Genomic DNA, 15,843 nt, shown 5'->3' on the forward strand with positions numbered 1-15,843 from the left:
ATAACTTAACTTTTAAATCATTAAACATGATGAAGCCATCTCCGCAAAGTCAGGGCTTTATGTACGAAAGTCAAATGCCATCTGCCATCTCTGATCAGAGGCAACAGCCATCAGAGTGGGGTTACGGAGGCAGAACAGGAAAAGCCATTAACTGCCAATCACTGCATCGATCGACAAGCCAGCACACCACCAGCGTCACCACTGCCCCCTCCGTACTCCCTAACATGTTCAGTACAAAGTCCACTTTTTCATCTGTGATGATGTATTCACTGGACAGTATTTTTATAAGTACAACTGTGAAAAGTGGATGAACGTGGGCATCTTCTCTTGCTTCAGAAACAGCCCCATGCAATCCCCCCCATGTTATTTCACACATCTGTAGACTGAATCATTGCTCCTTTACTTGCCACAAGGAAAAGTTCTGCTCTATTATGTATCCTCTTAGTCTGTATTCGAGAAGCCGTCATTAAAACATTTGAATTGTATTTTAATTAAACACATTTCCACTTCTATCAAAGGATAAGGACTGTGATACACATCACTTAAAAGACTACTATCTGCCCTGCTTGCTCTTCTTCCGCTTGTTTCTTTTCATGTTTTTAGGCTCTACACATCAGATAAAAAGAGAAAACTAATAGAGTCGGCAAAGGACGAAGGAAAAAGATCGCAATTGATTTTTTCTCTCTCTCATTTTTAACTGCATCGTTAGGACTAAGGGGTCATTAAAAGAATATATACCTACTTCCCAACTTAATAGAGGTGCTGTATATCAGAATGAGATCGGGAGCGGAGGTCAGGGTTAGGGGGAGCAATTAAAGACGATGGATCTGCCTGAGGCGGGCCGTCCCATTGTGAGCACTTGAGATGGGAAGAGCGGTTAGCAGAAGGCGATGGATATTAAAATGCCCTTTTATTAATTTATTGAGCCCCCAAAAAAGTTTCGTTATTATAACTCTATACAAGGTAGAATTACGCAATTTGTTATTGTTACCCTGCTGTCATTTGGTTGTGTTTAGTCATTTTAAAGGGTGTATGAATATGACCATCACTTTCGCTAGTCATTTGTTTTTCTCTTCCTTCAATTCTCTATAAAGATGGTGCCTGTGAGGTCCATTATACATGGCCAGGCAATAAAGTTTGTCAGAAAAGCTATGACCAATTTAGCTCCTGGCCTTTGCTCCTTCTTCCGATTGCTATGGTGGCCTCATCGATGCATCGACTGGGTGGGGGGGAGACAAAGAGGAGGAGTGAAGAAAGCTATAAACAAAGACGAGAAAAGAAAGGGGTAGAGATACAAACCAGACCAGACATCTCCCCTCCCCGAAAATCCCTTGTCCAACTCGTAAATATTTGTCTGGCTGATTTATAAACAGCTCTGGCCAAAGACAAGATCAAAGTGAGCTTTATTGGTTATAGAATTGCAGGGCTTCTTGCAGCACGGCTCTACAAGTTGTGCTTATGCTTGTTAAAGACAAAGTCATATATTACCAGACTTATTTGGCAGGGTGCTGGTGGGGCTCTGAGACTTTTTGCGTATGGTTAAGTTATATAGGTTTGTGGCCTATCCTGGTCTCTGAGGTGAAAGGCAGGACTCGGGTGTTGTTGTGTGGAGTGTATTGTTGTGTTTGGTTGTGCTGAGGACAATCTGGAGCCAGTCAGCCGCAGCCAGAAAGACATTTAACATCTGCATGAAGACCATGGAAATGTTCGAGAATTTATGGTCAGTGTTGGCATAAGGTTGCTTTGTGTATTACAAGCTAAGCAGACACAAAGCACTGCCTCAAATACAGATATGCTTTTACTTCTACTCAAGACGCAATAGTGAGTGAAGGGTGGGAGAGAGTCTGATTGCCCATCACTTGGTCCTGACTTATTCTTACATTAATAACTCTAAGCTGTCAAATTCAGGGGGTCCAAAGAGTGTGTTTATTTGCTGACCTCAGTGGATAATGATAGCGAATGGAAGGAAAGCCATTGTTCTTTTGTATCAATAGTAAAGGCAATGCCCAGGGAAAGAAGCTACAAAAGCTGGTGCTGAACAGCCAGTCTGTGAACCATATTTACATAATTAATAATCAAAATATCAAACACATATAGCTTTTCAATGAATTTCTATAGACAAACCAGTTTGCCTAGCAGTCTTAAATCCAAGATAACATCTGGATAACCACTTAGGAAGATATTGGTCTGGTTAAGTCTGGGGAAACTAAACTGCACTGGGAAAGCAGAAAAGAGAGATGATCAGTTTATGCACCTAGCTCCACCCTCCCTATCAAAGATCTGAAATGTAGCAAGTAATATCCAGCTTTGGTCTGGCAAGGGTTACTGAATTATTACTGATTCTTTCAGGGTAACTGTCCAACCACAGGTCTGGAGAGTATTCATCATTTATTTGATTGTCCACATGTGCTGATTAATCAATTTGAAGGAGATCTGCAGGATTAACTACCCTATTATTCCCTTCTAAGAAGAGATAAGGCTTTAAAATATCATGTTCCATTTATCATTTATTTTTAGTCCCCTGCTGATGAGGGCGAAATAAAAACTGGTCAGATTAGATGAAACTAAAGCAAAGGGCAGTAGGTTGAGGCAGGGAGAGAAGAGAACAAGGGGGAAAGCTTGAATCAGACAGTTGGACTAGGTCGGACGTAAACAGTCTATTGAAGATTTACTCACCTGATTTTAAAGAAGGTGTAGCATATTAGAGAGAGTGTGCTCCCATTTTAATGCACAAGGGCAGCGCTGGAGCTTTTGATTTGCTAAAACGATAAAGAATGAGTAGACGAGAGTGATTAAACAAGTGAAGCTGACATGATGTGAGGAATGAATGAGTTAAGGATAGGAACTTAACACATAGAACTACCAGACACTACGGATGGCAGCAGTGGATGTTTCTTCTTAGTTCCTCCAGAGGTGAGTCGGGGGTGAGTGAGTTCTACCTGCTTATGGCTGTGCAAGATTGAACAATGGTACGCTGTAGTTCCTGGGTGCCCCACCCTTGCCAGCTCCACTCTATAAATTCTCTGTCTGCTGTCTGTTTAATGTGTTATGTCATGTGGTAATTCCTTTGATTCTGACATACCTGTGTTTGTAAATACATGCAGCTCTAAAAGAGCTGTGGTTACTTTTACAAGCATTGTGCCCCCCGGCACTTGGAGAATACAGGGGTGAGAGAGGGAGAGAGAGCAATGAAAAAAGAGAGGGAGGGCAGAAAGTGAAGTGAGAATGAATGAAGAAAGTAGACGTAGAGATAGTTAGAAACTGTATATGCTACTCTAGGGTTTAGTACCAAACCTGCTTGTGCCTTTACCCTTTGTGGACTTGCAGGCCAAAGTACAGAGACACTGAAACCTGAGCTAAAGGAATGATAGCATCTTACTGGTTTGGTTATGTACCTTTTAAAATATTCAACATTTTCTACTGTAATATAAACTATCGCTTAGTATCGTAAATCAGAATGTTTAATGCCAGTTTAATTTGTTGTTGTTCTTACCTGACTGCCTCCTTCAAATCCAAACGTAACCAGTGAGCTTATTTGTTCATTTAATTTTAACCTGTCCAGGGTTCTGGGTGTAAAATCACTTGGAAAAACTTATAGCAAGACACCCTGGTACCAATCCATCACAGGGTACCACACACTCATACAGATTTACTCATTTTAGGTATTAAAATGTAGAATGAAACTAAAGTACTTGGGAAATGACCCACATAATGAACATGCGATCTACTCAAAGAGGTGACATTAAGGTGAGGATCAAACCCAAGGCCTCTGTCGCTGTTTGCCACAGTGTTTCCCCCAATACAGTTACTCAACTGCAAATTGCTTGCATTCAATTTCCCTTGCATCAAAATCCCAAGTTATTTTATAAAAACAATAAATGCAATCTAACAAGGTATATGAGCGGTTTACATTGAAAGGTTACACAGAGCGTTGCTGTGTCTGCCATTTAGTGTTGTGACAAGTATTAAATATCCTTAAATGGACCCCAGCACTGCAACCTTTACGATGGGGTGTAATGGTGTGAGTGGGTTATTTTAGGAAGCTCTAGTGCACAGCTAGCGAGTTCTTTCAGAGGACACTGGAAAGCATTTATTTAGCTCTTATGTGAGTAAAGTAATGGATCTGCCTCCAATTAGCCTGTGCCGCGTTTGATTTTTGTGATGACGATCGTATCTCAGCTGTAATTATGCTACACTAGAAATGATGAGGGTTTGGGTTATTGATCCACCATTGATTCCACTGATCCATAAGCACTTGGTGTTTTATTTGTTTTTAAAAAAATGAAAATTCTGTATTTTGCAGGTTATGCTTTATGATCCTACAAAGCGATGTGTCCATAGACTCCTTGCGGGGCATAATGTATGGAAAGCAGGAGTAAGCTTTGCTCAGAGAGCTTCACTGTTTTTAGCAGAACCACACAAATTACACTAGGTATAGGATAGAGACCAGAGCTTTAAAGCTCTGGAGCTTCCCAAATTTAGGGGGCAAAATTACGAATTACCACCACAGACCAGGTATTATTCTTGTAGTGGATCATTCTCAGCTCAGCAGTGACAGTGACATGGTGGTGTTGTGACACAGCATCGCTGCTGGAATTTTTAAACACTGTGTCCACTCACTGTCCACTCCTACCTAGTTGGTCCACCTTGTAGATGTAAAGTCAGAGACAATCGCTCATCTATTGCTGCTGTTTGAGTTGGTCATCTTCTAGACCTTCATCAGTGGTCACAGGCCGCTGCCCACGGGACGCTGTTGGCTGGATATTTTTGGTTGGTGGACTATTCTCAGTCCAGCAGGGACAGTGAGGTGTTTAAAAACTCCAGCAGCGCTGCTGTGTCTTATCCACTCATACCAGCACACCACTCATACCAGCACAACACACACTAATACACAACCATGTCAGTGTCACTGCAGTGCTGAGAATGATCCACCACCCAAATAATACCTGCTCTCTAGTGGTCCTGGGAGAGTCCTGACTATTGAAGAACAGCATGAAAGGGGGCTAACAAAGCATCCAGAGAAACAGATGGACTATAATCAGTAATTGTAGAACCACAAAGTGCTTCTATATGGTAAGTGGAGCTGATAAAATAGTGAGTGTAGAAACAAGAAGGTGTTTTAATGTTATGGTCTGTGTAAATCATAGCTGAATACTGCGCTTTTATTTGTATGTATGTAAACAATATAGAAAAGAAACATGCAAATGTGCTGATTTTACGAGCAGTGTATCTGCCCTCACTACACCCACAGCTACAAATCTGCATGTTAACCGGTGTACTTCAAGACCCTGTTGCTCTTCTGTGTGCAGAATAGAGAGCTAATAAAAGTTCGGTCATTTAGGCACAGCTTAAAAATTTACGATTGCATAGAATAATGCTTTTAGTCTTTCGTTAAGCAAGAGGGTGTAGAGACTGGAGTCTGGCAGCCTGAAATCATCCGATACCATGATGGACTCCAACTTCGACATGGCTTTGTAAATTTTATGTAAAAAAAAAAAAAAAAAAGAGCTAAGGGAAACAAAATCCTTACAGCATTACTTCATTGCCCGCCTCATTACGTAGCCCGAAGAAGCAACCAATTATGTGTTAATGAAATATTTATGCAGCCAAACAGGGAAACACCAGAGGTGAAGGCTAGAGAATACACGCCCAAGATGCTGATGGTAATAGGCCTCCAAAAGGAGAGAATTGATGGAGATTGTTGAACGTGCAACCTAGCTCGTTCCATGAAGGATTTATTTTCTGTTCACTGACTATTCACCTGTAATACATTAGTTCTGATCATACTGCTTTGCTGACTCGGCTTGACGCAGGGTTCAGGCGCGTGTCCTCTAGAGCAGATGTCATCTATTCCGTAATAAAAGCAGCTCCCATGAGGAGTGCAGCGGGAGAGAGGGATGTTTGTTGTCAGAGACTAATGACGTTTTTGGTAATGTTCCCTCGCTGAATTTAATTTTCCCTGGCCATATTAATCATCATCAAAGTGCAGTTTGTCTTGGAACCCCTCACTCTGCTACTGCAGGCTCCTTAGTCCCTCTCATCCCCTATCTTTGTGGCATTCCCAGACCCCTTTGGCAGCTCAAGCTAGGAGCTAAGGCTCACCACGATATACCACAACGCCTGGCTGCAGTTGTTGGTGTGCTGTTATATCTGACACTGTTAATGCTTTAGACCTGGTCATTGGTTGTACGTGATTTCCATTTTTGGATAGAAAATTGATCTCTCTTTTAACTAGAACTTTGTCTCAAAGCTTTAGTTTTCACCTCAGATCCATTACAGTATGTTTTGCAAGAAGCTTCTTTGTCATACCCATAACACGATGCTAAGTTTAATCAAAACCTCAGCTGATGCCACCACTCTGCTGTGTTCTCAGTAAACCACAGAGCCATAGACATCTGGTGAGCATCACTACCGCTGCTTCTCCGATAGGGCTGTTTCAGCAAGGCGGCTCCTTAATGCCCGGCTTTTACTCAGACAAATATAAGACATCATTAAACACTCTGTGGGCATCTGACTGTCTCTCGATTGATTGTGTCTGCCTCCTGTCTGCCTGCCATGAGGTGTACAGTGCATTCCTCCACTGTCCCATTTATTACTCAATCATCTTGACATGAAATGGAAGGGATTGCAGTCAGACGCAGGCAGGAGGTTGCAGGACTAAGAGAGCTGGAGCAGGTCCTGAACTTCCCACTTAAACTTCCAGATGGCACAGGATGGCTGCAGATGTCGGTAGACGGTTGGAACAGCTGCACCCGATGCCCCTGAAGCTCCGCACAGCTGTCGCCTCCTGCAGGCAGAGTTTTTGAAACTGCTGGGCTTTGGCGCTGCAGGGCTACATTTATAAAACCACCACGAGGCTGAGATGTTAATTAGCTGCTTGGAACGACATCTACCAATTAATGGTTTTCTTCTGTTCTTTTTTTTCCCCCGTCCTGGTTTTGACATCATTTACTGCCAGTATTTAATGTCACTTCTCATACACAATGAGCATAGAGGCAAATCATTAAATAAGGGAAATGTGTTTATATGGCTGGCTGGGATTAGTACCTCATATTATGCTTGCATGCCCATGCTTATTCAAATATTCCTAATGACTTATTCTGGGGTACAGCCAGAAGTAGGAGGGTCACTCTTGGCACTTACTAGTTACCCCAACACAAGTCATTGATCTCCCCTCGCCCAATACAAGCATTTTTTATTGAATTCTGCCCTGCCGGCGCTGACTTATGTGGTTGCATTGATCAGCCGATGGAGAGCTATTGTTTGAGAGCATGGAGGCATTATTGGAGGAGGGATTACTCAGCCCTTGTTTTGCCCTAGTAAATGTGAGAAGGTATTATTTAACTTATTGTCACTGCACCCTCCCTATCGCCGCAAAACCTGTTACTCTGACACCCTAAGAAATATACACAAACGACTGGGTACATAATAAACACAGGCCAAATGACTGCTGGCATTGATTGCCTTCCCTCTGCAATTATGTCCCCATTGTTTACCTTCCAGCAGCTTATTTATTCCAAAGGAATTCAATAATTATTGTTTTACTTAGTGCTAAAGTGAGGTAGAGTGGTATAGGGTGCTTCAAGAAAGGATGAGGGTCTTCACCATCATCTTTCTGCATCTTTTTTCACTGTCTTTCTCTTTCTCTACCCTTGTAATACCTGTGATTGTGCATATATAAGGTAATTCATGCCCACTTCATTGCTTTAACCTGTGAATAAAACCTCTATGGAAGATCACAAAGATCATGTACACTTTTACTTGACAAACAGGACCAGCTGTGACCAAGAAGACACCGTCACATGATTTCAGAGGCTAAAGGAAGGGCTTGAGTGTTAAGAATGGCCATGGGAAATTAAAGGCTTAGCGTGTGGAAAGGAGTTGGGAAGCGCTAGGTATGTAGCTTGGGGGCGGGTACACGCCGTTCCCCCAGCTACAACACCACGTCTGGGCATGTCGCCGCTCGCAGTGGCTAATTCGAACCAGCCGCGGCATTTGGCACGGAGCGCAACTTCTGTGGTCACGGCTTCTGCTCCTACTACTGCTGCTGCTCAAAGGGAAAGAAAGCAACAAACAAAAAGTGAAAGAGGCAGACAAAACAGTGCCCGACGTGAACTTTACTTCTTTCACTGAACACAGCTAATCAGCTATACTTCACATAAAGGGGGACATTCACACACCTTTACCACATCTAGAACTAAAAAGCCATTTCTCAATTCACCCACAGATACATATGTGGAGATAAGAGACAATGTGAAGCTTTTGTTTTTGGATTTTTTTCTCTCCCCACCCCCTCCATTATGTGAATCCCTTTTGTCTGTATTCAAGATTCAAAGCCATGAACGCATCGGTTATGGTTTTAGTCACGACATCATTAGGTTCTAACAAAGATGTTCAATTCAATTGGCATTATCCATCAAAATGACCCTTTAGTTTGAACTGCTTTGCCATGTCTCTCTTTAGACTGGTATGACCACAGAAACCATAAAATCAGGCATATACACCGATCATCCATAACATTAAAACCATCTCCTTGTTTCTACACTCGAAGAAGCTTTTTGTAGTTCTACAATTACTGACTGTAGTCCATCTGTTTCTCTGCATGCTTTGTTAGCACCCTGTCATGCTGTTCTTCAATGGTCAGGACTCTCCCAGGACCACTACAGAGTAGGTATTATTTGGGTGATGGGTCATTCTCAGCACTGCAGTGACACTGACATGGTGGTGGTGTGTTAGTGTGTGTTGTGCTGGTATGAGTGGATCAGACACAGCAGCGCTGATGGAGACCTCACTGTCACTGCTGGACTGAGAATAGTCCACCAACCAAAAATATCCATCCAACAGCGCCCAATGGGTAGCATCCTGTGACCACTGATGAAGGTCTAAAAGATGACCAACTCAAACAGCAGCAATAGATGAGTGATCGTCTCTGACTTTACATCTACAAGGTGTACCAACTAGGTAGGAGTGTCTAATAGAGTGGACAGTGAGTGGACACGGTATTTAAAAACTCCAGCAGCGCTGCTGTGTCTGATCCACTCATACCAGCACAACACACACTAACACACCACCACCATGTCAGTGTCACTGCAGTGCTGAGAATGACCCATCACCTAAATAATACCTGCTCTGTGATGTTCCTGTGGGGGTCCTGACCATTGAAGAACATGGTGAAAGCAGTCTAAAAACAGTATGTAGAGAAATAGATGGACTACATTCAGTAATTGTAGAACTTCAAAGTGCTTCTATATGGTAAGTGGAGCTGATAAAATGGACAGTGAGTGTAGAGACAAGGAGGTGGTTTTAATGTTATGGCTGATCAGTGTACATGATAATTGTTACCAGGTTGTGGACTTACAGTTCCGCTTTATTGACTTTTTGGTTTGTCTGGCTCCTGTTTAGCTCTGAACTCGTCTTACAGACTGAGACTGAGGATAGGAACTGTGTGTGTGTGTGTGTATGAACTTAGTCGTCTTCACCACTTAGTGCAGATAATCATGGGGATAATTACAAAGCAATACACATCCAGAACCTCTCTGACTTCGTCTCAGTGGGAATAGGCCAGCTTTTGGAAGAATTGATAGCTATTTAGCCACTTTACCCACCAGTTAGTCCTCTGTTTTTATGCACTAATGTTATATTAACACAATTTAATACAGGAAATTCCGATTAAAAAGTGAGTTGGGTGCACATGGCTGTGGTCGGCGCACAGGTATGCTTAGTGCTGCTTTGCTGTGGGGTGTTCGCTCGGCTGATTATCCTCAACCGTAAATGCACCGTGCCTCCGCTCTGCATTTGGAGCGCTCTCCAGCATCTGAAGCACTGCCCGGTGCGAAAGGTGAATTTTTACAGACCATTAAAATGGATGTTAATGCAGATCCATTCACAGCAGCAGGTAGGTGGGGAAAGTGATACCTGCGGATAATGCACACAGAGTAAGGGTTTTTGTTGCAGAGAAGTGGATGAGGTGGTGCCCGCAGCAGTTATATGAAAGTATGACCGTGTTCATGAGAATATTTTCAGCACCGCACTTGATGCATTGAGGGACGGTAAGCATAGGCTCATGGCCATCTGAAAAAAGGGGCGCTGCACCAATGATTCAAAAAGTTCTCCAGGATTAAAACTGCAAAAGTAAAATATCCAAGTAGAATTATGCATCAGCCAGTGGTGGTGCTTCAGTCGTTCGTGTCAGTGAAGGAGATAAAAGAGAAACGAGCAATGGCAGCTTTTAGATCTCATTGGAAACTGCCCAATCCAGCACTAAAATGTGTTTTTACTTTACAAAGTGGGTAGCACTGTCGCCTCACAGCAAGAAGGTCCTGGGTTCGATCCCCAGGTGGGGCGGTCCGGGTCCTTTCTGTGTGGAGTTTGCATGTTCTCCCCGTGTCTGCGTGGGTTTACTCCGGGTGCTCAGGTTTCCTCCCACAGTCCAAAACTATGCAGTCAGGTTAATTGAAGACGCTGAATTGCCCTATAGGTGAATGGGTGTGTGTATGTGTATGTGTGAGTGTGTGTTTGTCTGCCCTGCGATGGACTGGCGCCCCGTCCAGGGTGTTACTGTGTGCCTTGCACCCTTTGAAAAGCTGGGCTCCAGCACCTTATGTTTTCCAAATATAAGCGGTTAAGACAGTGAGTGAGAATTTACTAAAAACTACCTCCTACTATGACTTTTATTTTGGGGTATTTATGCCAGTACTTTTATGTTACATTGTATTGTACTACATTCATTCATTCATTTATTATACCACTGCTGATTTGGGGTCACGGGGGGTACAATTCACTGGGTGAAGGGTAGGAAACACCTTGGACAGGTTGCCAGTCCATCACAGGGCTAATGTACATCACCACTGGAGTCTTAATACTTCTAATACTATTAAAATACTACTAAGTTAAAAAGTGGGTTAAAATCTTCCAACAAAAAGGTTTTATGAACGCTCTAGAGGGGGCTCAAGCAGACCCTGCTTAGGGGCCTAGATGGAGGGCAGCACTGTCAGCAGCAGTCGGTCTTCTACCCCTCCCTGCTTCTTAAACATGACTTTTTTATTAAGCGGCTAAATTCCTGCACTCCATTTGGTGATTTATCTGCACACAGTTTGATTTCAGGATCATAGGAAACAGACACAACACGCGCATAGTTCTTCTTTTATATACGCCACTGTGTTTCATATCCAGACCTTGAGGTGTTCGTGTGTTTGTTATTTGTGTTTGGGGTAGGGTGGGAGATTACAAGGAGATCAACGTTGCCAAAGATTGCTCATGTAGATAACATTCAGTGAAATGTTGTGTAAAATATGTGGGTAGAAGTGTGTAAAGAAGGGAGCTGTAATAAAGCCCCTAGATTGTCTAGACCAATCTGCTGTACAGATCTTTATAATTATAATATGGCACTTTGGACACCTGCTTTTTAACCTTTAGTACTTTTTATGCACTTGCTGCAAACATGTATTTAATTTCTTTCAGCTTTCTTCTTGCTTCTTTCTGCTTACATGTCATGGTTTGCTTTTCCTTTCCTTATATTTTTCTTGTTTTGCTTCATCTGTTTAGAACAACCGGTATTCCATTACGTAGAATATCGCCCCAATACTTATACCCTTCGTATGTTGCCTAAATCTCAGGCTGGGTCAGTAAAAACTCACCTTACACAAAGCCCAAACATCTAGCATCTACTCAATGACATCACTCACTTTAATCAGGAAGGATAGAGAAGAAAAAAAGGAATAGAGTAAGCAGGGAGACAGCAAAGCCTTTTACAATTACCTAATAACTCCATTACATGAAGCTGTGGGGGCACACAGAAAAAGCAAAAGCTCATTCCTGGAAGCTGTGGCCCTAATGTACAGCTTAGGTGTACAATTGAGACATACGATACCTGAGCCGATGGAATATAATTGCCCAGAAAAAAAACCTTTACGGCAATATTAGGATATTACCAGAAAATAAAATATTACCAGAGCATGAGTGAGCACATTTAGGGAGGATAATATTTTTCCCTGCTGTCTTCTCTGTCAACACCTCATGTGTCATTAACTGAGTTAAAAATGCTTTCTGTGTCCAAACCTAGTAGAATAGCATCATCTCTGTACTGCGGGGCAAGCTCAGCCCCGTCTTAATGAATCAATTTGTTTTCCCTGACCTTTGTTAGAGTTTGGTTTTGTTCTGCGCGGAAGATTAAGCTTTTTTTCCATTCGAAGGAATGGACATGTTTTCCAAACATTGAATATATTTTACATGGTCCTATGTGTGGTCTGATTCTCCTCAGGAATTAAACCATGATTTGTCATTAGTAAACCAATCTAGAACAAAATAAAGATAATTGATCGGGCTCTGAAAGCTCATCGTGTTTACTTAGGATGTGGGTTTAAAGATAGATAGATAAGTTGCAAATCTGCAAAGTTTTCACACACAAGATAATATAAAATATGCTTTCCACACACTGAGGAAATTTCATTTTTAATACTATGGCTTAAAGATCTTAATGAAACATTAATGACATACAGCCATACAGCACTTTTTTCCAACTTGGATATTTTATCGGCCTTGATTTCCCAGCTGTGGAGAAATGTTTGTTGCCTTCCATCTAATTCGGTCTACGAACGTTAAATCCCACCAGAGAGACGATGGCCATGAAGATTAAAGGAAGAGAAAGAATTACCCGAGATTGACATTGATTTCGACCATAAAAATCCATTGATAGGCCTTCGAGTTGTGTATGAAGCACCCGTTGCAGAACTATATAAAAGTGGTAATACTATGCATGAGCAAGGCAGCTTTCAGGAGTTGCTGATGGGGTAGAGGATGAGTGGCGGTCAGACGTAGCTGTAAAGCCGTGCTATCCACTTCTGGCCTTGTCTCATTGATTGAGGTGAGAGTGTGCTCAGTGATCAGTGGGAGAAGCAGATGGAAGTGTTTTGTCACTGTAGGCTGTGTTATGTGGTCGGGCTTGTTGCGGCTTTGTGGATTGTCAGTCATTCCCAGCCCCACCCCGCAGACCCATTCCCATGTTGAGGAATGTTCTGGATGCTTTCGGAGTGTGGTTTTGTATCTCTTTGTCTCTCTCTGTCAGGGAGGGCTTGAGTCACTGGAGATCAATATTTAGCATCCCATGCGTAAAACAGGCAGCTGTTTGGAGGTTTCCTTTTCAGAGACAAGAGGCTTTTCTTGAGTGAAGCAGATCAATGCTTCCTTTTTCTCTCAATGTCCCTTTGCTCTTCCTCCGGGGGGAAAGGCTGATATGCGGCCCATCTAAACGTCCCGATACCTCTTCTTTCCTATTAGCACCAACGTTCTCACGCGTAGCCTGGTCCAAAGCTAACACTAGATTACATTACATTTTAGTAATTGATTTGTCCTTCTATGTTCAACATGAGTTAAAGTGAGACTACAGTGTCAAGCCAGCGGTCTGAAGTTGAGTGCTAACGTTTCATCTCTTCTCTCTGTTTGTGTAGCATTTGCAGCAGCATGAAAGTGCAGTGGAGGGTGAGGCGTGCTACTATCACTGTGTATTATGTAACTACTCCACAAAGGCCAAGCTGAACCTCATCCAGCACGTGCGCTCCATGAAGCACCAGCGCAGCGAGAGCCTGCGTAAGCTGCAACGTCTGCAGAAAGGCCTGCCTGAAGAGGAGGAGGACCTGAGTGCTATCTTCACCATTCGCAAGTGTCCCTCTGCAGACATAGGTAGGAATAATTTGCATGTCTGTTTTTTTATCACATCAATGCAGAGATTCTGAACACCCTGGTTCGGATCTCGGATCTGCTACCGGTCGGCTGGGCGCCATCTAGCGGGCACAATTGGCAGTGCCTGGGGCAGACACAAATTGGCCACCGTGTCTGCTGGGTGGGGAAATGACCGGACCGAGTGCAAGTGGGTGGGGTCTTGCAAACTCTGTGCAAGGACCCTGGTTAGCAGACCGGTGTAAAGAAGGGGTCCACTAGGACTGTGCACTTGATTTAGTTTAATTTACTGTGGTTTGAAACACAGCCTGTCCTTGTCCTCGTGTCTAATCATGTAGTTCGGACCTGCTGATCAGTGATTGATTATGCACTAATATATGCTTTTTTAAGTCATGTTTTGCACACTAGACTTAAAGCACATCAGCTTGTATGCCCTGAGCAGCAACCAGGCCATGTAACTGCCTGCGCATTAACCGTACGTTGGCACCACTTGGCAAAGGCCGCAAAGAGCTGTAGAAGGGAACAAAGAACAAAAGATAGGGGTTAAAAGTGGGGGTCCCTGCATTAGACAGTGAATTAGAAGCAGAACTGTGGTCAATTAACACTCTGTCCCAGCTCAGATTTTGCTTTCTAATCACTCTAACTCCAGCACCCCTGACAAAGGGGGTCCATTGTGCTTTCCACCTCCCTTTTACTTTTGCCAGTCAGGCGGCCCAGCCTGCACACAGACGTTTTCTGTACTGGTAAAGAGAGAGTAAAAGAGAAGGGGGGGAGGCGAGTCGGCCTCTGAAGACGCTTTGTTCTTAGGAGGCAGGGATAATGAATCCAGCGGCCGGGAAATTGCGCAAAAGGCAGTCACAGATCTGAGGCAAATCATTAGAGAACATATTTAGCCAAGCAATTAAGGACAATTAAGCTTTCTGCTCACTGCACTCCAAATATGTTAATGACTACAGTACAGTGGACAAGTGAACATGCGAAGGCAAGAGGAAGGCCCACTTAGGTTAAAAGGGTGGGGGTTGGGGATTTAGCAAGTTTGTTGCTGGGGAGGGAGGTATGGAGGTGGGTGGAGGGTTATGGTGGAGTTCACAAACAAGTCTGGTTTTCTTCTCCCTCTCTCTCTCCCTCTCTCTCTCTTGCTCATTCGCTCTTTGGTTGATGTATTTATTTATATATTTTCTTGGCTAACCTTTGATGTACATTAATGGATTCCCTTGTTTGTAAGGCTGGCTAGAGGTTAGGTAATGGCTCCTGCAGTGGGGTTGTGTGGGTAGAACACACACACACACATTTACACACTTGCATGCAAATGTGCAAGCACACATATGAGCAAATATCTTTCATATTAACTCAAAGTTGCACCAAATCCATAAAATCCAGGATTACAGTTTTGAATATCAAATGAACAGCAAACATACACTGACGAGGCATAACATTATGACCACTGACAGGTGAAGTGAATAACACTGATTATCTCTTCATCAAGGCACCTGTTAGTGGGTGGGATATATTAGGCAGCAAGTGAATTTTATTTATTTTATCCTCAAAGTTGATGTGTTAGAAGCAGGATAAATGGACAAGCGTAAGGATTTGAGCCAGTTTGACAAGGGCCAAATTGTGATGGCTAGGTGTTCGCGGTCTGCAGTGGTCAGTATCTATCAAAAGTGGTCCAAGGGTCATGGGCGGCCAAGGCTCACTGATGCACGTGGGAAGCGAAGGCTGGCCCGTGTGGTTTGATCCAACAGACGAGCTACTGTAGCTCAAATTGCTGAAGAAGTTAATGCTGGTTCTGATATAAAGGTGTCAGACTACACAGTGCATCACTGTTGCAGGGCTGTTTTGGCAGCAAAAGAGGGACAAACACAATATTAGGAAAGTAGTCATAATGATATGCCTGATCGGTGTATTTGCTTAATGAAGATTATTAGTAGAATTGCTTATATGTGCTTAATTAGTATCATTTATTCAGAACTCCAGTAGAAATTAATTTGACTCCTATAACAACAATATGCCAATAATGCCAAGAAGTTGATACCTGTTAACTGACTTCATATTCAAGGCGGGGAGCAGCCAGTCAGTACCGCTTGGCCTCTCTAGAGGAACTGCTCTGTTAATAGCCTGTGACGTGCTGTTTACCAAGCCGAGTCGGAGGCAGTGTGAACGCTGAAG

General features: G+C 43.1%; 1 protein-coding gene across 2 annotated transcripts in view; it reads left to right on the top strand.

The window, feature by feature from the left end:
• Nucleotides 1–15,843, top strand: part of zfhx3b (zinc finger homeobox 3b) — a 173,497-nt gene that overhangs the window by 89,863 nt on the left and 67,791 nt on the right. For both annotated transcript variants that reach the window (XM_063012347.1, XM_063012345.1), the window contains exon 4: nucleotides 13,446–13,677. In XM_063012347.1, coding sequence (XP_062868417.1) covers nucleotides 13,446–13,677 — 232 coding nt within the window. The remainder of the gene's footprint in view (nucleotides 1–13,445; nucleotides 13,678–15,843) is intronic.

This window comes from Trichomycterus rosablanca, chromosome 17 (genome assembly GCF_030014385.1).
Source record: "Trichomycterus rosablanca isolate fTriRos1 chromosome 17, fTriRos1.hap1, whole genome shotgun sequence".
NCBI lineage: Eukaryota > Metazoa > Chordata > Actinopteri > Siluriformes > Trichomycteridae > Trichomycterus > Trichomycterus rosablanca.